At 42.0% G+C, this 22910-nt stretch overlaps 2 protein-coding genes across 3 annotated transcripts; both read left to right on the forward strand.

Annotated features, from left to right (window-relative positions):
* The first annotated feature begins 958 nt into the window (after positions 1-958).
* foxred2 (FAD-dependent oxidoreductase domain containing 2) lies at positions 959-16093 on the forward strand. 2 transcript variants are annotated; one of them, XM_087808975.1, is made up of 11 exons: positions 959-1089; positions 10716-10743; positions 10820-11029; positions 11404-11709; positions 11773-12024; positions 12139-12444; positions 12513-12679; positions 13334-13499; positions 13565-13791; positions 14340-14510; positions 15418-16093. In XM_087808975.1, the coding sequence occupies exons 3-11, from the start codon at positions 10824-10826 to the stop codon at positions 15522-15524; spliced, it is 1908 nt and encodes a 635-aa protein (XP_087665101.1). In that variant the 5' UTR covers positions 959-1089; positions 10716-10743; positions 10820-10823; the 3' UTR covers positions 15525-16093. The 2 variants fall into 2 exon arrangements, with proteins under 2 accessions (XP_087665101.1, XP_087665102.1); XM_087808976.1 differs by lacking the exon at positions 10716-10743.
* A 549-nt stretch (positions 16094-16642) lies between these two features.
* ankrd54 (ankyrin repeat domain 54) lies at positions 16643-21921 on the forward strand. The gene is made up of 8 exons (XM_087809404.1): positions 16643-17223; positions 18681-18728; positions 19449-19547; positions 19630-19701; positions 20483-20530; positions 20683-20807; positions 21420-21527; positions 21602-21921. The coding sequence occupies exons 1-8, from the start codon at positions 16890-16892 to the stop codon at positions 21674-21676; spliced, it is 909 nt and encodes a 302-aa protein (XP_087665530.1). The 5' UTR covers positions 16643-16889; the 3' UTR covers positions 21677-21921.
* Positions 21922-22910: the final 989 nt, after the last annotated feature.

A 22910-nucleotide genomic window follows, 5' to 3' on the forward strand; every position in this document is an offset into this window, starting at 1 on the left:
TATATTTTAATTTCAATTATCAATATTTATACTATTTTAATTTCAATTATTCAATATTTGTTATATTTTAATTTCAATTATCAATATTTATACTATTTTAATTTCAATTATTCAATATTTGTTATATTTTAATTTCAATTATCAATATTTATAATATTTTAATTTTAATTATTTAATATTTGTAATATTTTAATTTCAATTATCAATATTTGTTATATTTTAATTTCAATTATCAATATTTATAATATTTTAATTTGAATTATTCAATATTGGTAATATTTTAATTTCAATTATCAATATTTGTTATATTTTAATTTCAATTATCAATATTTGTTATATTTTAATTTCAATTATCAATATTTATAATATTTTAATTTGAATTATTCAATATTGGTAATATTTTAATTTCAATTATCAATATTTGTTATATTTTAATTTCAATTATCAATATTTATAATATTTTAATTTCAATTATTTAATATTTGTAATATTTTAATTTCAATTATTCAATATTTTTTAATTCGAAGCATTTTAATGACGTCATGTTCTAGAATGATCTCATGTCTGGTGAGATTCTTTATAACGTTTGTTCTGTGAAAAAATGCAATTTCTTCTAAATAAATCCCAATGATTTCCCTTTTTTCTGAGCCAAAAGGATGTTGTCACCTGATCGTTTATGTATGATCCAGTGACTCGGTACTCGTTTGGTTTTGTCTGTTTGATTTTTTTAAATATTGAATCATTGAAATTAAAATAAAACAAATATTGAATAATTTAAATTATTTCAACCTTCCAATATTTGAAGAAACAAATTCAATATTCTGATGGCACTGATGTACTTCCATATACAGGAACCTTCAAAACTAAACAAAAACAAAACATTTGTAAAGTATTTTTATATTCTTCATCTTTAGCATCACACGTTAGCATTAGCTCCGCCCGCTGACGTCATCGCCCAGCATTCCACCGCCGCTCTGGAGGAAAGAAAAAAGTCTCGCTTTTCTCCTGCGAAGATCATCTTAAATGGATCCAGTCATGGCGGGGATCCGTCCCGACACTCGCTGAGGCGCAGAGCCGCCCTCCTAGAAGGTAAACGAGCCCAAGAACCGGGTTGTTGGGTCGCATCTGTTGGCGGGAGCTGGCGGCGAGCGTGTGCCGCACTCGGTGCCATGACGTCGGATCAGGAGAGCGAGGAGAGCCGCTGTTTCTGCGGAGCTTCTCTAAAGTCAAAAATACTCCTTTAATGCCACCTATTGCGATGATTTTAAGTTTCTATATTTCTCGTCTCATGATTGAAAACCATCTTCTTTGGTAGTTTTGAGTCAAAGATGAAAGATTTTAAAACATTATTTGACATATTTCAGATGTACTCCTGTGCTGACGTCACTTTACTACAGGTAAACTTTTCCATGAGGTCATTTTAATAGTTGGTTGAATGGGTTCTATGATGATTGGACACTAATTTCACAAAGATCTTGTATCTCGATAACTTTTTTGGTCTTTGTGTCGTCAGAAGACTTTGGTTAGAAATGGTTCCAAAGACTGAGGGAGAATAACAGGAAACTTGCACCAAAGAAGTGTCACTTCCTGAGAAGACAAGATGGATTTCTTGGACATGTGGTGGACGCTGAGGGTGTTTCGGTCGACCCTGGAAAGGTGGAGGTCATCGCGAAGATGAAGGTTGGAGGACGATGGATGTACGCCCTCGGAACCTTCAGGGTACATTTCAAAAGCCGACTACTGCAGATTGGTCGATTGAATGTGGAGAAGCATTTGAGAAGCTCAGAGCCATGTTGTTGGAGTGTGTTGTTCTTGACCATCCAGACTTCCACGAGCCTTTCATCCTGTCAGTTGATGCGTCTCCTGATGGCTCAGGTGCTGTTCTCTCTCAAGGGCCGAAAGAGGAATCCAGAGCCAGACCTGTAGCGTTCACTAGTAAAACACTGAGTTCGTCCCAAAGAAAGTATCCAGTGAGTAGTTTGGAGTTTATGGCTTTGAAGTGGAGTGTATGTGAGAAGTTCAGCCACTGGCTGAGAGGCAGGAGTGTCACAGTATGGACTGATAATAACACACTTACCTTCCTTCTAACAGAGCCTAGACTAGATGCATGGGAGGTTTAATCACTGCTTTGAGTTGAAACGTTTGCCTTGTCAGGTCAAGGTAGTTGCAGACGCACTGAGCCGCGATCCATTCCTCAAAAACCCTTGGGAAGAGACTTTTAAGTGAACCATATTCCGTTCTTTTACAAGAGGCTGATGGAGTCGCGGAGGATTCTGTCCAAGACGTGTTCAGAGTCAGTTGTCAGACTGAAACCGATCAAATTGAGAACCTACAGAAATATGGACCATCCCTTCACGTTGCTGAGGTCAGTGCCCTCTGTCAGGTTTGTTCTGATCGGGAAGTAACAGCTGAATCTAACGTTTAACTTGACAAGTTCAACAACGTTCCGGTGGTCAGGACACGCTACCAGAACTCAGTTCAGGAATTACAGTCCGGCCAGCAGGAGGACTCTTGCATGGCGGGAGTATTGGCCTTCGTTGTTGCTGGAAACCGTCCACCTACGAGCGACAGATCTGTCTCTGAAGTTGTTCAAACAGTGGGAAAGACTCACTGTCAAAGATGGCATTTTGTACAGAGTGACAAGAGATCCTGTTTTGGAAACTAAAGAGGTTTCAATACGTGTTTCCTAAGAGTCTGAAGAAAAAAATGGTTGTCAGGACTTAACTTAACTTAACGTAACTTGGCGGGTCACCAAGGACAGGATCGCACCATTTGGCTCGCGAGACAACGGTTTTTACTGGCCAGATATGGAGAGTAACATTCGTACGTATGTCAGATGTTGTCAGAGATCCTCTTGAAAGTGTCAGAACTTCCACTCCAATGGAATCAGTTTCTTTGGACTTCTGGTCTGCAGAGGACAGTGAAAAAGGGTCTTTGGATGTTTTACTGGTCGCCGAACACTTCACAAAAGTAGCTCATGCATTTCCTTGTGCCAACCAGACGGCAACGCAAGTGGCCAAGAAACTTTGGTATAACATTTTTTGTGTCTATGGATTTCCAAGGAGAATTCATACAGATCAGGATTTCAGAACTCCTCAGGTCGGCAGGTGTAGCACAATCTCACACAACCCCATACCATCCAATGGGTGATGGTGGAAGTGAACGGTTCAATCGTACCTTGAGGAATACGCTCAGAGCGCTTCCTCTTCGAGAAAAACAGCGTCGGCCAGAACAGATTCACTCACGTTTGCCTATAACTCAACCATTCATGAGACTCCGGGTCATTTTAAGTGCATTGACACAGGATAAGGGACGTCTGTAATATAGTACTTGTTACTGACATTACCTAGAGACACAGGTGTAAAAAGGAGAGAAATAACTTAACGAGAAAGTTAGTGTAACCAAGCGTTCTTCGTTTAGAGAAGATAAAGTGGACGAGCGTTTATTTTCTTTCGTTTCTCAACTTGTGCAGACGCTCAACAGCGAGAGCTGCACTTAAATTTGCCCTAAAAATGATTCTTACAGAAGGGACACAGTTTGTTACAATAGTGTAACCGAGTGTATTTGTGTGGGAAACGACGAGGCTGGAACTTAGTTTGTAGCTGTGCAGCGCGCACGTCTTCTTTACTTTGGTCATGTGGAACACCCCCAACAACAACGAACTCCATCTACGTCCTTTTCAACCCTCCAAAATTAAACGGCGTAAGTAAATATTAACACAATGGCGAGTGTCTAGAAATGCGTTACAGTGGCGTATGTGCAGCTTTCACAATTACAAACACAGACATGCGGATTCACACTGGAATAGTATTATCACCGACGTCTGTGTTTGGTGAATTACAGTCATTTGAATTATTACATTACAAATCCCAACGATGGCACTTTCGCACGGGATTAAAACTCAGACATTCTCTGTAATTATTACAAATGACCAGAGGTCCCCAGGTAATACTTATCCCGGGTGAATAGGGATTATGATCAATATGCCAAGTCTCTGCTCTGATTTGAAAGATGCGATGGAAATGGCCCAGAATTCATCTGAACACCACCTGGCTCAAGCCCTATTCACCCGAAGTATTACTCTAGGACCGCTGGTAATTTGTAATAATTATGGAGAATGTCTGAGTTTTAATCCCGTGGGAATGTCTGTGATTTATAGTGTAATAATTCTGCCGCAAATTACCGACTGTAATTCACCAAACACAGACGTCGGGTGATAAAACTAGTCCTGTGTGAATCTGCATGTCTGTGTTTGTAATTCTAAATGCTGCATATATGTCACTGTAACGGACTTCTAGGCCCTCGCCATTGTATTCATATTTACTTCCGCTGTTTTATTTTGAAGAGGTTGAAAAGGAAGTAGATGCAGTTCGTTGTTGTCGGGGGTGTGTTCCACATGACCTAAGTAAGTAAGTAATTCTTTTTTGTATAGATCTTTTCCAGACCAGGGTCACAAAGCGCTTAAACAATCAAAACAATATTCAATAAAGTATATATTTTAAAGGTCAAGATAAAACTGATAACACAACAGGAGTTCCAGAAAATCAAGGAAAAGCCTGAAGAAAACCGTCTTAAGATGTTTCTTGAAGGAGTCAGTAGATCATCAAACACAGATGTTTCTTGAAGGAGTCAGTAGATCATCAAACACAGATGTTTCTTGAAGGAGTCAGTAGATCATCAAACACAGATGTTTCTTGAAGGAGTCAGTAGATCATCAAACACAGATGTTTCTTGAAGGAGTCAGTAGATCATCAAACACAGATGTTTCTTAAAGGAGTCAGTAGATCATCAAACACACATGTTTCTTGAAGGAGTCAGTAGATCATCAAACACAGATGTTTCTTGAAGGAGTCAGTAGATCATCAAACACAGATGTTTCTTGAAGGAGTCAGTAGATCATCAAACACAGATGTTTCTTAAAGGAGTCAGTAGATCATCAAACACACATGTTTCTTGAAGGAGTCAGTAGATCATCAAACACAGATGTTTCTTGAAGGAGTCAGTAGATCATCAAACACAGATGTTTCTTGAAGGAGTCAGTAGATCATCAAACACAGATGTTTCTTGAAGGAGTCAGTAGATCATCAAACACAGATGTTTCTTGAAGGAGTCAGTAGATCATCAAACACAGATGTTTCTTGAAGGAGTCAGTAGATCATCAAACACAGATGTTTCTTGAAGGAGTCAGTAGATCATCAAACACAGATGTTTCTTGAAGGAGTCAGTAGATCATCAAACACAGATGTTTCTTGAAGGAGTCAGTAGATCATCAAACACAGATGTTTCTTGAAGGAGTCAGTAGATCATCAAGCGCAGAGAAGACATGCGCGCTGCACAGATACAAACTAAGTTCCAGCCTCGTTGTTTCCCACACAAATACACTCAGTAACACTACTGTAACAGACTGTGTCTCTTCTGTAAGAATAATGTTGGGGCAAATTTATGTGCTGGGCAACGCTCTCGCTGTTGAGCGTCTGCACAAGTTGAGAAACGTACGAAAATAAACGCTTGTCCACTTTATCTTCTCTAAACGAAGAAAGCTTTGTTACACTAACTTTCTCTTTCAGTGATTGCTTTTTACGTCTGTATCTCTAGGTAATGTCAGTAAAAATTATTATTTTACAGACATCGCTTATCCTGTGTGAATGCACTTAAAATAACACGGAGGAGGGGGTTCATTTACAAAAAACTGAGGTCCCCAGTAGAGCTTAAGACAGTACGATAGACGAGCCAAATGTACTGATTTGATGCTGGGGGAACAAGGCTAGAGAAAGTTGGAAGATGGACTGAATACTGTTGTGAGTGTTCATCCCAGTATTCATGTTTACAGGCTTCAGAATATGAAGGGGCGCACAAGAGTGGCGCACAGAAATCTTTGGAGGTCGACTCCAATCTCATGGACCAGGATGAAAACTTTGATGTTTATCATTTAGCGACTGATGTTGGATGTGGAGGATGTTGACCAGGAGGAGGAGAGAGACTACAGTTGATAGTATTCAGAAAGTCTATGATGATCAAGTTAGGACTCAAGTCTATTCCTCAGATGTTCCTACTCAGCCGGAGAATCTCAGGTTCCATCTGTTGTTACTCCAGTGGACGAGAGTATTGTTGCTCCAGTGGACGAGAGTATTGTTGCTCCAGTGGACGAGAGTATTGTTACTCCAGTGGACGAGAGTATTGTTACTCCAGTGGACGAGAGTATTGTTACTCCAGTGGACGAGAGTATTGTTACTCCAGTGGACAATAGTATTGTTGCTCCAGTGGACGAGAGTATTGTTGCTCCAGTGGACGAGAGTATTGTTACTCCAGTGGACGAGAGTATTGTTGCTCCAGTGGACGAGAGTATTGTTGCTCCAGTGGACGAGAGTATTGTTGCTCCAGTGGACGAGAGTATTGTTGCTCCAGTGGACGAGAGTATTGTTGCTCCAGTGGACGAGAGTATTGTTACTCCAGTGGACAAGAGTATTGTTGCTCCAGTGGACGAGAGTATTGTTACTCCAGTGGACGAGAGTATTGTTGCTCCAGTGGACGAGAGTATTGTTGCTCCAGTGGACGAGAGTATTGTTGCTCCAGTGGACGAGAGTATTGTTGCTCCAGTGGACGAGAGTATTGTTACTCCAGTGGACGAGAGTATTGTTGCTCCAGTGGACGAGAGTATTGTTGCTCCAGTGGACGAGAGTATTGTTACTCCAGTGGACGAGAGTATTGTTACTCCAGTGGACGAGAGTATTGTTGCTCCAGTGGACGAGAGTATTGTTACTCCAGTGGACGAGAGTATTGTTGCTCCAGTGGACGAGAGTATTGTTACTCCAGTGGACGAGAGTATTGTTGCTCCAGTGGACGAGAGTATTGTTGCTCCAGTGGACGAGAGTATTGTTGCTCCAGTGGACGAGAGTATTGTTACTCCAGTGGACGAGAGTATTGTTGCTCCAGTGGACGAGAGTATTGTTACTCCAGTGGACGAGAGTATTGTTGCTCCAGTGGACGAGAGTATTGTTGCTCCAGTGGACGAGAGTATTGTTGCTCCAGTGGACGAGAGTATTGTTGCTCCAGTGGACGAGAGTATTGTTACTCCAGTGGACGAGAGTATTGTTGCTCCAGTGGACGAGAGTATTGTTGCTCCAGTGGACGAGAGTATTGTTACTCCAGTGGACGAGAGTATTGTTACTCCAGTGGACGAGAGTATTGTTGCTCCAGTGGACGAGAGTATTGTTACTCCAGTGGACGAGAGTATTGTTGCTCCAGTGGACGAGAGTATTGTTACTCCAGTGGACGAGAGTATTGTTGCTCCAGTGGACGAGAGTATTGTTGCTCCAGTGGACGAGAGTATTGTTGCTCCAGTGGACGAGAGTATTGTTACTCCAGTGGACGAGAGTATTGTTGCTCCAGTGGTCGATAGTATTGTTACTCCAGTGGACGAGAGTATTGTTGCTCCAGTGGACGAGAGTATTGTTACTCCAGTGGACGAGAGTATTGTTGCTCCAGTGGACGATAGTATTGTTACTCCAGTGGACGAGAGTATTGTTGCTCCAGTGGACGAGAGTATTGTTGCTCCAGTGGACGAGAGTATTGTTGCTCCACTGGACGAGAGTATTGTTGCTCCAGTGGACGAGAGTATTGTTGCTCCAGTGGACGAGAGTATTGTTGCTCCAGTGGACGAGAGTATTGTTGCTCCACTGGACGAGAGTATTGTTGCTCCAGTGGACGAGAGTATTGTTGCTCCAGTGGACGAGAGTATTGTTGCTCCAGTGGACGAGAGTATTGTTGCTCCACTGGACGAGAGTATTGTTACTCCAGTGGACGAGAGTATTGTTGCTCCAGTGGACGATAGTATTGTTACTCCAGTGGACGAGAGTATTGTTGCTCCAGTGGACGAGAATATTGTTGCTCCAGTGGACGAGAGTATTGTTGCTCCAGTGGACGAGAGTATTGTTGCTCCAGTGGACGAGAGTATTGTTACTCCAGTGGACGAGAGTATTGTTACTCCAGTGGACGAGAGTATTGTTGCTCCAGTGGACGAGAGTATTGTTACTCCAGTGGACGAGAGTATTGTTGCTCCAGTGGACGAGAGTATTGTTGCTCCAGTGGACGAGAGTATTGTTGCTCCAGTGGACGAGAGTATTGTTACTCCAGTGGACGAGAGTATTGTTGCTCCAGTGGACGAGAGTATTGTTGCTCCAGTGGACGAGAGTATTGTTACTCCAGTGGACGAGAGTATTGTTACTCCAGTGGACGAGAGTATGGTTGCTCCAGTGGACGAGAGTATTGTTACTCCAGTGGACGAGAGTATTGTTGCTCCAGTGGACGAGAGTATTGTTGCTCCAGTGGACGAGAGTATTGTTACTCCAGTGGACGAGAGTATTGTTACTCCAGTGGACGAGAGTATTGTTGCTCCAGTGGACGAGAGTATTGTTGCTCCAGTGGACGAGAGTATTGTTACTCCAGTGGACGAGAGTATTGTTGCTCCAGTGGACGAGAGTATTGTTGCTCCAGTGGACGAGAGTATTGTTACTCCAGTGGACGAGAGTATTGTTGCTCTGTTGGTTGATGGTTCGTCTGCAGTCGACTTACAACAACCTACTGAAGTCGATGACCGGGTCAGACCCGGACCGGGAGGTTGGTTTAGTAGTTTGGTTAGAAGCTGTTTCTTTTGAGCTCATGTTTGAATAATACTCTCAGTATTGTAAACTGATTTATATACTTGTTTTTCTTCAAATGTTACTCTTTTTACAGAGAGTCTATTGGACCGATTCATTCAGAGCCATACGGGTGTGTTATGTAAATGAATCTCAAGGGTAAATGAGACTTGATCGACCTCTATATTCCCTGAACCTTGAAATTGAGTTTAGTTGATAAAGTGGACCAGGTCTAACTTTGGTGAACAATTGTGAAGGTGCAGAATAGATTATATGTAAAACAAACAAAAAAACATTATAGGTCCTGAATGGATTTGGGTGAATTTCAGGAGGGCTGAGTGTAACCAGGTGTTAAATTACCAGCTGAAATTACACCAAATCCATTGTATTTTGTTTCATTTGTATTGTAAGTAAGTAAATTATATTTGTATAGCGCTATTACATATAGTCTACTGACTCCTTTAAGAAACATCTTAAGACGTTTCTATTTGTTCAGGCTTTTCCTTGAATTTCTCGAACTCCTGTGTTGTTCTCAGTATTATCTTGATCTTTAAAGTATGTACTTTTTTGAGTATTGTTTTGATTGTTTAAGCGCTTTGTGACCCTGGTCTCAAAAGCGCTATATAAATAAATATTACTTACTTACTATGACAGACCAGGGTCACAAAGCGCTTAAACAATTAAAACAATATTCAATAAAATATATACTTAAAAGTTCAAGATAATACTGAGAACAACACAGGAGTTCCAGAAAATAAAGGAAAACACGAATAAAAGTGTCTTCAGATGTTTCTTGAAGGTGTTGTGTTGTACTGTCACTTTAAGAGCAGAGCTCCTGCAGGTCATACATGTGTTTTTGACTTAAACTAAAATAAACGGTTGAAAAAAGACGACTTCTTTGAATTGTCGCGATCCAAACACCAGAACACAACACAGAGAAGAGTCGACGGGCTTGATGATCGAGCTCCATTGAAAGGTTGAATATATTTCAATTATTCAATATTTCTTATATTTTAATTTCAATTATTCAATATTTCTTATATTTTAATTTCAATTATTCAATATTTCTTATATTTTAATTTCAATTATTCAATATCTTTTGATTCGAAGTGTTTTAAATTCAATATAATCCATCATAACAGAGACACCAGACCAAAGCAAACGAGCTCAGAGTCACTGGATCATACTTTAACCATCAGGTGACGTCATCACTGCTGCATCACTTTAGGTATTTTCATGACAAAATATCAACTTTTGTTTTAACGTGTGGAGTTTAAACATGTTAAAGGACATCTGACGATCCATCAGTAGATTCTGATCAAAGGATTTGAACAGAAACGATAGTTTGTTTCTGATGATCTGATCCTTCGCTATAAGTTGTTGAAGCTCCGCCCACTCTGTTTATCTCAGTGACTTAAGTGACGTCTCGTCTTTTGGAGTCACGGGTTCGAAACCTGCTCCAGAACTTTTGAAGAATCATCTCATATTTGGTGAGACTGACTCTCTTTTTTAATGTTTGTTCTGTGAAAAAATGCAATTTCTTCTAATTAATCCCAATGTTTTCTCTTTTCGTGATCAGAAAACAATGAAAACATCAATTGAGACTGTTTTAAGTTTATAATCTTTCTTTTTAACCATTTATTTGAAATTGTGAAGGAGTTCAGACGAGTGGAAATGTTTATATTTGACATACATTAACACAAATACTTAACTAACAGAGACGATCTTGTTTGAAACCTCTTGAGAAGAAGTTGAACAGAAATAAAACTGCAAATCACCTTCAAACCTGTCGGAAAGTTCACACATTTTTATAATCCGTTGACATTTAAAACTACGTGTGCGTTTGGTTTTGACTTGTGTTTTTTTTTATATTGAATTTAAAAGGCTCTGAATTAAAAAATATTGAATAATTGAAATTAAAATAGAACAAATATTGACTAATTTAAATTATTTCAACCTTTTAAATATTTGAAAAAACAAATTCAAGCGTTCAATACTCTGACGGCACTGAAGTACTTCAATACAGAAACCTTCAAAACTCTCGCTGAAAGATTTAAAACATTATTTTACGTATTTCAGATTGACTCCTGTGCCGACGTCACTCCAGGTAAACGTCTCCATGAGGTCATTATAAAAGTTGAACGGGTTCTAGACCAACATCCTTCTGGAATGTTTCTCCGCAGGTCAATGGGGTCAAGCCTTCCCACCTTCATCCTCCTCTTCCTCGCCGACCTGGTCTCCAGCTCGCCGCCCGGCGACGACACCCGTCGCCATGACTACTGCGTTCTCGGCGCTGGACCGGCTGGTCTCCAGATGGGTCACTTCCTGTCCAGGGCGAGGCGGGACTACATCATCCTGGAGAGGAACTCTGGACCCGGCAGCTTCTTCAACAAGTACGTCCACACCAGGTTTCCATGTCTCGAGTACTTCATGTACTTCATGTACTTCATGTACCGGGCCCGGGTCTGGTGGTTTGGTATCTTCGTGTAATCTCGACGACTCCTGTGTTATGAGTTCAAAACATTAATGCTTTGCCGCCCAGCCAACCAATCACAGCGGTCGATCATTTTTGACATAGTAACATATAATTTAAATACAGTACTGTAGCGACCAATCCGTCTCCACTACATAGAGCAGTGTGTTTAAAGGCATCATGGGAGTTCACTGTCTTGTTGGCGCCCTAAGTAAGGTGGGTGGTAGCTGGCGATTGTGTTGACGTTTATGAGCTGTGTGTGCGACTCTTTCACGACCCGTCCCGTGCGTCCAGGTACCCGCGGCACCGGAAGCTCATCAGCATCAACAAGATCCACACGGGTCGACGGAACCGGGAGTTCAACCTGCGCCACGACTGGAACTCCCTGCTGAGCGACCGCGCCGACCTCCTGTTCCAGAGGGTCAGCTCCGAGTTCTACCCTCCGGCGGACGCCTACCCGCTCTACCTGTCCATGTTCGCCACCCAGCTGGCGCTGAAGGTCCGGTACGGGGTGGACGTCGGGCGGATCAGGGCGGCGCAGACCGCGGGCAACCGGAGCTACGTCCTCACCGATCAACACGCCGCGGACTACAGATGCAGGTGCTGGTTCTGATCCTTCACCCTTGGCAAAGAGAGTCTCTGAAGTCCGTCTCTTCTCTCAAGAGTTCTGCTGGTGGCCACCGGGCTGTGGGTTCCTCAGGAGGTGCAGTTCGTCGGGTCGGACCTGGTGGAGGGGTACGAGTCCATCTCCACCAACCCGGACGACTACAAGAACCAGGCGGTTCTGATCCTCGGGATGGGGAACTCGGCCTTCGAAACGGCCCAGAGCATCATGGGCAGCGCCGGCCTGGTCCACATGGCCAGTCGCAGTCCGGTCCGGCTGGCCTGGCAGACGCACTACGTCGGAGACCTCAGGTAGAGAAGGTTCACCACGAGGGATGAAGAGATACTTCACTCTTCTCCAGGGTTCAGTTTTGGGAGAACCATGACTTCAAATACTTGAAATATACTTGAATATTTTTCCTCCAGGGCCGTGAACAACGAGCTGATCGACACGTACCAGCTGAAGTCCCAGAACGGGCTGCTGGAGACCCGTCTGGAGAGCATCGCCATCACCCGGCGCCGAGACCCGGGCGGGAAGAGGCGCCGCAGGAAAGACCAGAAGCTGTACGTGACGCTGCGGAAGTTCCTGGACGACCCGGAGAGAACCAACGGCTCGGCTGTGAGCCCGGAGGAGCTGCCCGTCTACCACGTGGACAACTTCTCCATGAGGAAGCCGTACGACCGCGTCATCCGCTGCCTCGGCTTCCGCTTCAACTTCAGCATCTTCGAGCGGTACGTGGGCCGAGGCCTCCGACCCAACGGCGCCGGCGCTGACCCGCTCTCTTGGAAATGCTCCGCAGCTCCGCCTGCCCGCCCAACAGTCCGAAGACACGAGGACGTCTGCCTCGGGTCACGCCCTGGTGGGAGGGTCAGGACACGCCCGGGCTGTTCATCCTGGGAACCGCCGCTCACGCCCAGGACTACCGGAAGTCTGCCGGCGGTTTCATTCACGGGTTCCGCTACTCAGGTGATTCTAGTCGTCAGGTGACCCTTGACTCCAGCACAGTTGTCTTGGAAGGACTCAGACATGACCAATCAAACCAAGAGGATCAACTTCAAGAACTTTAAAAAGAGACGTTGAGTCCAGTTATTTTAATTGTTTTTATTATTAACTTAATTATTGAATCTTTAATTTACAAGCCACTCATTCTTATTATATTATATTTTATCTATTTTACACTGTATGACAATACTGGCAATAAATATTTCTGATTCTGATCAGATTAATTCAACTTAAATGATGCATTTCTTTAGACTTTTTTCTTGTCATTGCACAGAAAAACAGTGAACAACTGGCTAGGAAATGTCGTTGCTTGGCAACCCGTTAAAAATACAATAGAAAGACGACAGTATTGTTACCTTGTACGAGTGTAAAAGTAGTGCAATGTATATGAAAGTCGTTTTTTTTAAATAATTCCTCATATTAACAATAAGAAACTTATGGACTCGACACAAAAAAAGTCAAATAAAGTCACTTTCTATCTCAATAAACAACTCATTAAGGTCTTGTTTTAGGTCTCACTCCCTCTCAGTGAACTCAGTCCTGCAGCTGCATCATGTCTCACATCATCTGATCTTCTACGTTCAGAACCGGTTTAAATCTCTTGCGATGCTCCGGCAGCTCGCGCCGTCCACCGCGTGCTGGAGCGCCGTCACCACGGCGTGCTCTGGCCGTCCACGCCGCTGACCGTCACGCAGCTGCAGGCCTGGATCCTGAAGCGGGTCGGCGAGGCGTCCGGACCGTACCAGATGTTCGAGGTGCTGGGGGACGTGGTGCTGCTGCGAGGGTGAGCTCTCCATCGTCTGATCGATCGTCTTATCTTCTCGCGACGTTTCTTCTTCTGGGGTGAAGGACGCACGTGGAGTACCTGGAGGAGTTCCCCCTGCAGGCTCTGGCTCAGCTCTCCTCGCTGTCGGGCCACCAGGTGTCGGGCCAGGGTCTGCTGGTTCTGGTGATGCAGTACGGGAAGAAAAACATCGATTTCCTCGGGAGCAATCGGGCCGTGATGGACTGGACCAAAGCCTGGAAATCGAACTTCCTTCACCCGGTTCTGTACTTCTATGAGACGCTTCCTACGGGTGAGTCTGTGATGATGTCACTGTTCTGTCGGTGACATCATCATGTTGAGGGAATTTAACATTTCAAAAGTTTTTTTTTAATTGAAATTTTGTTGATTTTCTAAGCATTTTATTATAGTTTTTAACAATTATATTTTAATAATTTTCTGTTTTCAAAGATTTAATTGTTTTTCTTATTGAATAATTTATTTTTTTATTTAAACGAAAAAATAAATAAATACATTTCTTTACACATAGTTTGATATTATGATTTAATTTAATTTATTTTTTTAAGTTAAAATATCAAACTCTATGTGTAAAAATAAATGTATTCATTTATTTATTAGATAATATTCCATTTTTATTTATTTATTTCTTAATATATAATGATATCCTTATTGTTTTCATATATATATATATATTTATTAAGAAATTCAAGCTTTATAAACAAAACTGAATTCAATTATTAAAAAAAATGATCAAATTATTAAAGAAAAAACCTTTCAGTAATAAAGTACAAAGTTTCAATATGAAGATGTCACTGATATACTTTCATATCTTATCTCCAGAGAAAGAGATGAAGCTCCGCCCACACGGTTGGCCTCTACCTCGACCCTCAGCTGTCCATCACATGGTGGAAGACTTCCTGACCGAGTGGGACCGACCCGTGTCTCACGTCCAACCGCTGAGAAGATTCTTGGAGCATTGTTTCCAGACGGACCTCAGAGACTTCCATGCAGGTGTGTTGTTGTCAAGAGTGTGTTGATACGTGTCATGATGTGTAGTGATACTGTAGTATTGAGTACTTGACTCTGGAGTTATGATAGTGTAGTAACAAGTATATATGTGTAGTATTGAGTACTTGACTCTGGAGTTATGATAGTGTAGTAACAAGTATATATGCGTAGTATTGTCCAGTACTTGACTCTGGTGTTGTGATAGTGTAGTAACAAGTATATATGTGTAGTATTGAGTACTTGACTCTGGAGTTATGATAGTGTAGTAACAAGTATATATGTGTAGTATTGTCCAGTACTTGACTCTGGTGTTGTGATAGTGTAGTAACAAGTATATATGTGTAGTATTGTACAGTACTTGACTCTGGTGTTGTAGTATTTACAGACCACATGAATCTTGACGAAGTCGTAACTACTTTCATTTGTTTTCAAACCAAAATATGTACAAACATCAGCTTTAAAAGCTGCTGGACTCACTGTATCCTCTCGTCCTCATTCATCGCTGTATTCTCTAGTCCTCAGTCACCGCTGTATCCTCTAGTCCTCAGTCACCGCTGTATACTCTGGTCCTCAGTCATCACTGTATCCTCTTGTCCTCAGTCATCACTGTATCCTCTCGTCCTCAGTCATCCCTGTATCCTCTCGTCCTCAGGCATTCCTGTATATTTTGGTCCTCATTTATCCCTGTATCCTCTCGTACTCAGTCATCATTCTTCCTTTAACTGTGGAGGATATAATAACTGTTGCCATCTAGAGGCTGGAAGTTTAATTGCATCACAAAAATGAACAAATGTATACATTAACCATAATATAACTGATGGAATCAAATATAAGTTGAAGTGTGGATATCTTCCAACACCTCTAGATACTTATATTACGTCCAGAAGTGACTTTGAATTGTGTTTTCCAGAGACGTGCTTCCGTATGGCCCTCACGCACCGCCGCCCTCCGCTGTCCTGTCGCCATGGATACCTGCAGCAAGGTGGCGCCGCAGGAGTTGACGCAGCAGCACTTTAACAGCGACGACCGCGTCAGAGAAAGACACGAGTGACGCGAGGACTGAAGCTGTGATCTTTCTACCTCTAAATGTGACACAAGATCATTTATCCGCGTCTGACTTTTATACGGATTTTGTATCAAGAATATTTTTGACGTTAAGCTCGATGTTTACGATCTGCTTCACAACCAAAGACCTCTTTTCGTTGTTATGTCACGCAGTCGACGTTTGCTCTGTGGTTGTGAAACGTTCACATGAAACTTTAACATTTCATTCCACGAAAAGGCCTTTTACTGTCATCGCGCTGAACATATATATTTTTTAAAGTATTTTATTATGGCTGCTACGATGTATACGTTATAATCACTGCACATTTGTTATGTTGCCTTAATGAAACTTTTGTAAAAACTGTCTTACGTTTGAAATAAATCGTTTTTAAATACATAAAAAAAGATTTGATGTTATGCAAAAGCTTGAGTTGTGGAAAAAATGCTATTTTATTTAATTATTTTGCTATAAAAAGAATGCTTTAAAAAATATAAACAATAGTTTATTTTTATCAATTTACAAAATTTGCAAAGTGAGCGAACAAAAGATAAATGTCAATCAATATTTGTCGTTACTACTCTTTGCAGCATCAATACTTACAGGTATATTTGCACAAAGTCAGGTTTTTTTTATGATTTAAGTTTTTCATCTGAGTCTAGTCATATTCTTTTGGCAAATTTAACCTCAGATACTTGATATACTTCTAGAAAACTATTCGCATGGAGCAACAGAGTGTTTTTATATAACTTTTCAAAAACAAGAAATTAATAATAACTAAAAAATGTTGATGAAACTTAATGTTTTGTAGATAAATTATAAACTTAAGTCATCGCGTATTTTCTGTCCTACGATACGTGTATTTGTTAAATAATAGAGAAATGAAGTAAACAAAGATGCTACACGATCTGTGTACTACTGACAGGCTCCACGCATGCGCACTGCTTGTGTGCCCCGAAGACTTCCGGGTTGTGGCCTGTCTTCTCGGATCCTATTGGACCACAGCGTGCCAACAAGGCGCGCTGCGATTGGTCGCACCGGCGCCACAGCTGTTCCCGCACAATGGGCGTGACTCTTACTGGGGGCAGATCTCGGAGATAGGAAGTGTGGCGACATCTTGGTTCCGTGACGGGAAACGTCCAGTAAAGTCCGTTTAAATCGCGTCCAGAAGAGGAAGGAGGAAGGAGGCGGCGATGGGAGGCTTGTAGCGGCGGCGAGCGGTGTGTTATGGCACCGAACCCGGGCTGGAGATCACAAGTTCAGGCGCCTCCTCCGACGTCCGTCTGCGGGGCGGAGAAGCGAGTGTTTCGGCTGTAAAACCTCCGCATGTCGGTGAACTCATGGACGCCTGGAGTCCCATCGCAGCGGCGGACGACGACCCGTCCGGCTCGGAGGGAGGCGCGTCCAGGCAGGGCGGCTCGGAGGAGCTGAGGGACGCCGGGGCCGCCGCGCTCGGGTTCGGGCTGAGCGGCACCGGGGAGGGCAGGCTGGTGCTGGGGCGGCACCGGGAGGACCAGGAGCTGCGGGTCCTGCACCTGCTGTGGGAGCCCGGGCGAGCGGACGTGGTGGGAGGCGGTGGAGGGGCGAGCAGGCTGGGGAAGGTGTCCGGGACCAGAGCCCGGCGACACCAGCGAGCCTCGCGGAACCTCGGTCCAGTAGGGAAGGACGTCTATGGTGAGTGTTTGTGTTGTTTATGTTGTTGTTTATGTTGTGTTTATGTTGTTGTTTATGTTGTGTTTATGTTGTTGTTATTGTTTATGTTGTGTTTATGTTGTAGTTATTGTTTATGTTGTGTTTATGGTGTTGTTATTGTTTATGGTTGTGTTTATGTTGTTGTTATTGTTTATGTTGTTGTTATGGTTTATGTTGTTGTTATTGTTTATGTTGTGTTTATGTTGTTGTTATTGTTTATGTTGCGTTTATGTTGTTGTTATTGTTTATGTTGCGTTTATGTTGTTGTTATTGTTTATGTTGTGTTTATGTTGTTGTTATTGTTTATGTTGTGTTTATGTTGTTGTTATTGTTTATGTTGTGTTTATGTTGTTGTTATTGTTTATGTTGTGTTTATGTTGTTGTTATTGTTTATGTTGTGTTTATGTTGTTGTTATTGTTTCTGGTTGTGTTCATGTTGTGTTTATGTTGTTGTTATTGTTTATGTTGCGTTTATGTTGTTGTTATTGTTTATGTTGCGTTTATGTTGTTGTTATTGTTTATGTTGTGTTTATGTTGTTGTTATTGTTTATGTTGTGTTTATGTTGTTGTTATTGTTTATGTTGTGTTTATGTTGTTGTTATTGTTTATGTTGTGTTTATGTTGTTGTTATTGTTTATGTTGTGTTTATGTTGTTGTTATTGTTTATGTTGCGTTTATGTTGTTGTTATTGTTTATGTTGTGTTTATGTTGTTGTTATTGTTTATGTTGTGTTTATGTTGTTGTTATTGTTTATGTTGTGTTTATGTTGTTGTTATTGTTTCTGGTTGTGTTCATGTTGTGTTTATGTTGTTGTTATTGTTTCTGGTTGTGTTTATGTTGTTGTTATTGTTTCTGGTTGTGTTTATGTTGTCATCACAATTGAGTTGAACGTGTGTAATGTTTCAATATGAGGTGAATCCTTCTCTCTGACAACTTAAATTCCCTTAATGTTTGAATAATATATATATTTATATTATTATTATTATAAATATAGTGGAGTCATCTTAAAACGGTTCCTACAAACCCATGATGTTTTTGTTTTTATTAATATTAATATTAACAACATGTTAGCTGCAGATTAACCTTTTTTGAACAAGGTACTTTTGTATTTTTTACATTTTCTAAAAAATGGGGGAAAATGTTAAGGAACAAAAGTTTTATGATTATAAATTACAATAAATAGTTAAATAATAATATAAACGCAATATAGGAATTTACAACGCAGAAAGAAAAACATAAACTTTGCGCGTTATTTAAAAGAAAACTGAGTTAAAAATATGAACAGAACCTTTGGTTGTTTGTTTCTGTCATTAAAAACATCTTCATAACATGAGTTTATGCAAGTTTTCATATAGTTTATATTAATAAATATTGGATTCATTCGCAAATACTTGGTAGCGTCTCTGGATGTGTTTTAATCTTCTTTTCTGTTCCCACAGCTGTTCGAAGACTCAGAGAAGCAGCAAACGGCAACGACATAGACACAGGTGTCTGTTTTTATTATATATTCTATTACAATCGTGTGTACATTTGCACAGCCATGACCTTTTTTCTCTTTTTAACAAACACATATGATTAAATATTTTTAAAAGAAATCTTAGAAGGCATTAAATCTAAAAAGAATATCTCAAATCTTTAGATATTTGTAACGTTTATATATAAAAAGTATAGTAAAAATAAAAAATCTAAATAAAGATTGATAAACCTAAAAACATTTACACTAAAGTGTAAAATCAATAACAATCGTCTGTTCAACCAACATTTTTTGAATGCTTGAAATTGTACCAGGAAGTGTGTGTGTGTGTGTGTGTGTGTGTGTGTGTGTGTTTGTGCATCACATTGGATTTTATTCTTTGTTTAGAAACAAAAATACTCGGGTAAACTTGTCTCTAAACAAATTATATGGAGTTTTCTTGTGTCCATTTTGGTTGATTGACAAGTTTGTCTAAAATTGAATAATTAAAAATTAAAAAGTCTTGAATTGAACTTAAACTGAAGTTCTAAAAAAAATGGATAAATTAAAATGGAAATAATAATAGGAAAGATAAATAATTTAATAATTATTTTATTTTACAATTACAAAAACACCACAAGCAACAAGTAAAGAATGATTGAACCCCTGCAAGTATTCATAAAAACGTTCAAATCTACATTCATATTTATGAGATGGAATGCATGTCTTTAACGTTCTTCTCCTCGTCCTTCAGTGCGGAAGCTCCTGCAGGACGACACTGACCCGTGCGCCGCCGACGACAAAGGACGGACGGCGCTTCACTTCTCCTCCTGCAACGGCAACGAGAGCATCGGTGGGTTTCGTGAGAAATAAACTGAGTTGAACTGAAGGTGATCCAACCCTGACCCGGTGGGAATCTTATCTCCTTCCTTTAGTGCAACTCCTGCTGAGCTACGGTGCTGACCCGAACCAGAGGGACAGTCTGGGCAACACCCCCCTCCATCTGGGTGAGACCTTCAAACCTGCGTGACTCGTTCGTTTTGTTGGGATTTAGTGGTATAATGGTCAGCATAGCCGCCTTCCAAGCAGTTGATCCGGGTCACGGCACCAAGTTGTTGGGATTTTGTGTTCCGATGAACCGACCCCTCCTCAGCCTCGTACGTGGTGGTGGAATGAAGGACAGACACATGGATGAGTTTAAGAAAAATGATTATTTTAGTGAATTATGCAGAAGTCGGAGACAAACTTACGTGAACACGGGCGCTAGCAAGCAGAGAGATCTATCGCAGACGTCTTCGAATGCCAGAACGCAAAGATCAGACAAAATGGTGGATCTTTATAGTAGAATATTCAGGTTAACGCCTCTAGTCAAATGTGAATGTAGGATTGGTCAGTAACTGTAAACACTTGATTCTAAGATGGCCGTCGCACGTGATCGTAGTGGAAACTTACCGAAGTTGTTTTCTTTCTTCGAGAGAGAGTTTGTTCCCAGCAACTTACTGGACTGTTGTGTCTTTCAGTGTGAGTTCTCTAACAGGTGTCCAGACTTCCTGGAGTCTGGGATTGTTTAATCTTTCTGTGTGTGTGAGGCTTTCTGACCTCGGCCTTGTGTTGCAGTCAGTGAATGCAATGCAAGAATAGGATTATTTAATATGAATTAAATCAGTTAATCAAGTGACTATTTGAAATGTGTGTTAAATCTAGATGATTGATTACAGTAAAGTTGTCATTTCCTTACAGTTTCTACAAAAACGTCTCATTCTCGATGTGTTTTTGTCATCTCTGCAGCGGCCTGTACCAACCATGTGCCTGTGATCACCACCCTGCTGAGAGGAGGTGAGACCCAACCCTCGTTTATTGTTGATTTTTAATTCATTCTATTTTCAAACCTGTGACTCACTTGTTCAACTACATGTAATTGATTCAACGTCAAGATGTGCGCCCCTGAACGACCCCGTGTCGTGACCTGTTCTCCGTCTCGTGAGCAGGTTCTCGAGTGGACGCTCTGGACCGGGCAGGAAGGACGCCGCTGCACCTCGCGCGCTCCAAGCTCAACATCCTGCAGGAAGGAAACTCGCGCAGCTTGGAAACGCTCCGAGGAGAAGTCAAGCAGGTGGGTCGTGGTTCTGTGAGGAGCTCAGTCCACCGGGAGGGACTCAAGTAGACCATGACGGTCCCTCGCCTACAACAACCGATGATTTATTTGTACTGAAGGTAAAATGACTTAGTGGGAGGAGCTTATCACCGCACCCCCCCTTACTTATGGTGCCTGAACTCCCATGATGCCTTTCTGCAAACTGCTCTATTCAGTGACGACGGATTGGTATTTAAATTCTACGTCTATGTCCTTAAAAGTCATCGACATCTGTGACGGGTTGGCTGGGCGGCAAAGCAGTATCAGACCGGACGGAAGCTCTTATGAAACGTTGAGTTTGCAAGTTCTAGTCGATGTTCTTTAAATACATGATGTTAATGTAAACAAGTGAAACATGTCATGTGACTAGTCGAGGAGACTGTCAAGGTGCATCCTGGGACATGTTGGAGATCCTATGAGTCCAACTTCAGCCTGTCGTCACCTGGGAAAGTCTGGACCTCTTTGTCTTAGATGTTGCCCCCACGACCCGACCTCAGACGAGCCGCAGAAGATGCTTATACAGTCGCAGACATCGCCGTCCTTCAAGACACTCTTGAGAACCCGTGATGAAGTCCAGATGTTTCCCTGCAGATCATCCAGATGTTGAGGGAGTACCTGAACCAGATGGGTCAGAGCGAAGCCAAGGAGCGGCTGGAGCACATTTCCACGCAGCTGCAGCGAACGCGCACCAAAGAGCAGGTGAGTCACGACCTTCGACCCTCGACCTTCGACCCTCGGCCTCCGCCGCGGCGACTGATGAGATCTTCCTCCAGGTGGACGAGGTGACGGACCTGCTGGCCAGCTTCACGTCCCTCAGCCTACAGAAGCAGAACCTGGGAGACCGCTAGAGAGAGTGTGTCCCGCTTCGGTCAGTATTACCACGACGTCCGTCCGGATCCTGAACGACTCACTCGGGTCCGACTCAGTGACTCTTTAAGAACCTTCAAGAACTCATGAATCAAAAACGAGTCATGGTGACTCGGGTCCGACTCAGTGACTCTTTAAGATCCTTCAAGAACTCATGAATCAAAACACTCGAGTCATGGTGACTCGGGTCCGACTCAATGACTCTTTAAGATCCTTCAAGAACTCATGAATCAAAAGACTCGAGTCATGGTGACTCGGGTCCGACTCAATGACTCTTTAAGATCCTTCAAGAACTCATGAATCAAAACACTCGAGTCATGGTGACTCGGGTCCGACTCAATGACTCTTTAAGATCCTTCAAGAACTCATGAATCAAAACACTCGAGTCATGGTGACTCGGGTCCGACTCAATGACTCTTTAAGATCCTTCAAGAACTCATGAATCAAAACACTCGAGTCATGGTGACTCGGGTCCGACTCAATGACTCTTTAAGATCCTTCAAGAACTCATGAATCAAAACACTCGAGTCATGGTGACTCGGGTCCGACTCAATGACTCTTTAAGATCCTTCAAGAACTCATGAATCAAAACACTCGAGTCATGGTGACTCGGGTCCGACTCAGTGACTCTTTAAGATCCTTCAAGAACTCATGAATCAAAACACTCGAGTCATGGTGACTCGGGTCCGACTCAGTGACTCTTTAAGATCCTTCAAGAACTCATGAATCAAAACACTCGAGTCATGGTGACTCGGGTCCGACTCAGTGACTCTTTAAGATCCTTCAAGAACTCATGAGTCAAAACACTCGAGTCATGGTGACTCGGGTCCGACTCAATGACTCTTTAAGATCCTTCAAGAACTCATGAATCAAAACACTCGAGTCATGGTGACTCGGGTCCGACTCAGTGACTCTTTAAGATCCTTCAAGAACTCATGAATCAAAACACTCGAGTCATGGTGACTCGGGTCCGACTCAGTGACTCTTTAAGATCCTTCAAGAACTCATGAATCAAAACACTCGAGTCATGGTGACTCGGGTCCGACTCAATGACTCTTTAAGAACCTTCAAGAACTCATGAATCAAAACACTCGAGTCATGGTGACTCGGGTCCGACTCAGTGACTCTTTAAGATCCTTCAAGAACTCATGAATCAAAACACTTGAGTCATGGTGACTCGGGTCCGACTCAGTGACTCTTTAAGAACCTTCAAGA

This window comes from Callionymus lyra, chromosome 15 (genome assembly GCF_982586985.1).
Source record: "Callionymus lyra chromosome 15, fCalLyr1.hap1.1, whole genome shotgun sequence".
Classification (NCBI taxonomy): domain Eukaryota; kingdom Metazoa; phylum Chordata; class Actinopteri; order Syngnathiformes; family Callionymidae; genus Callionymus; species Callionymus lyra.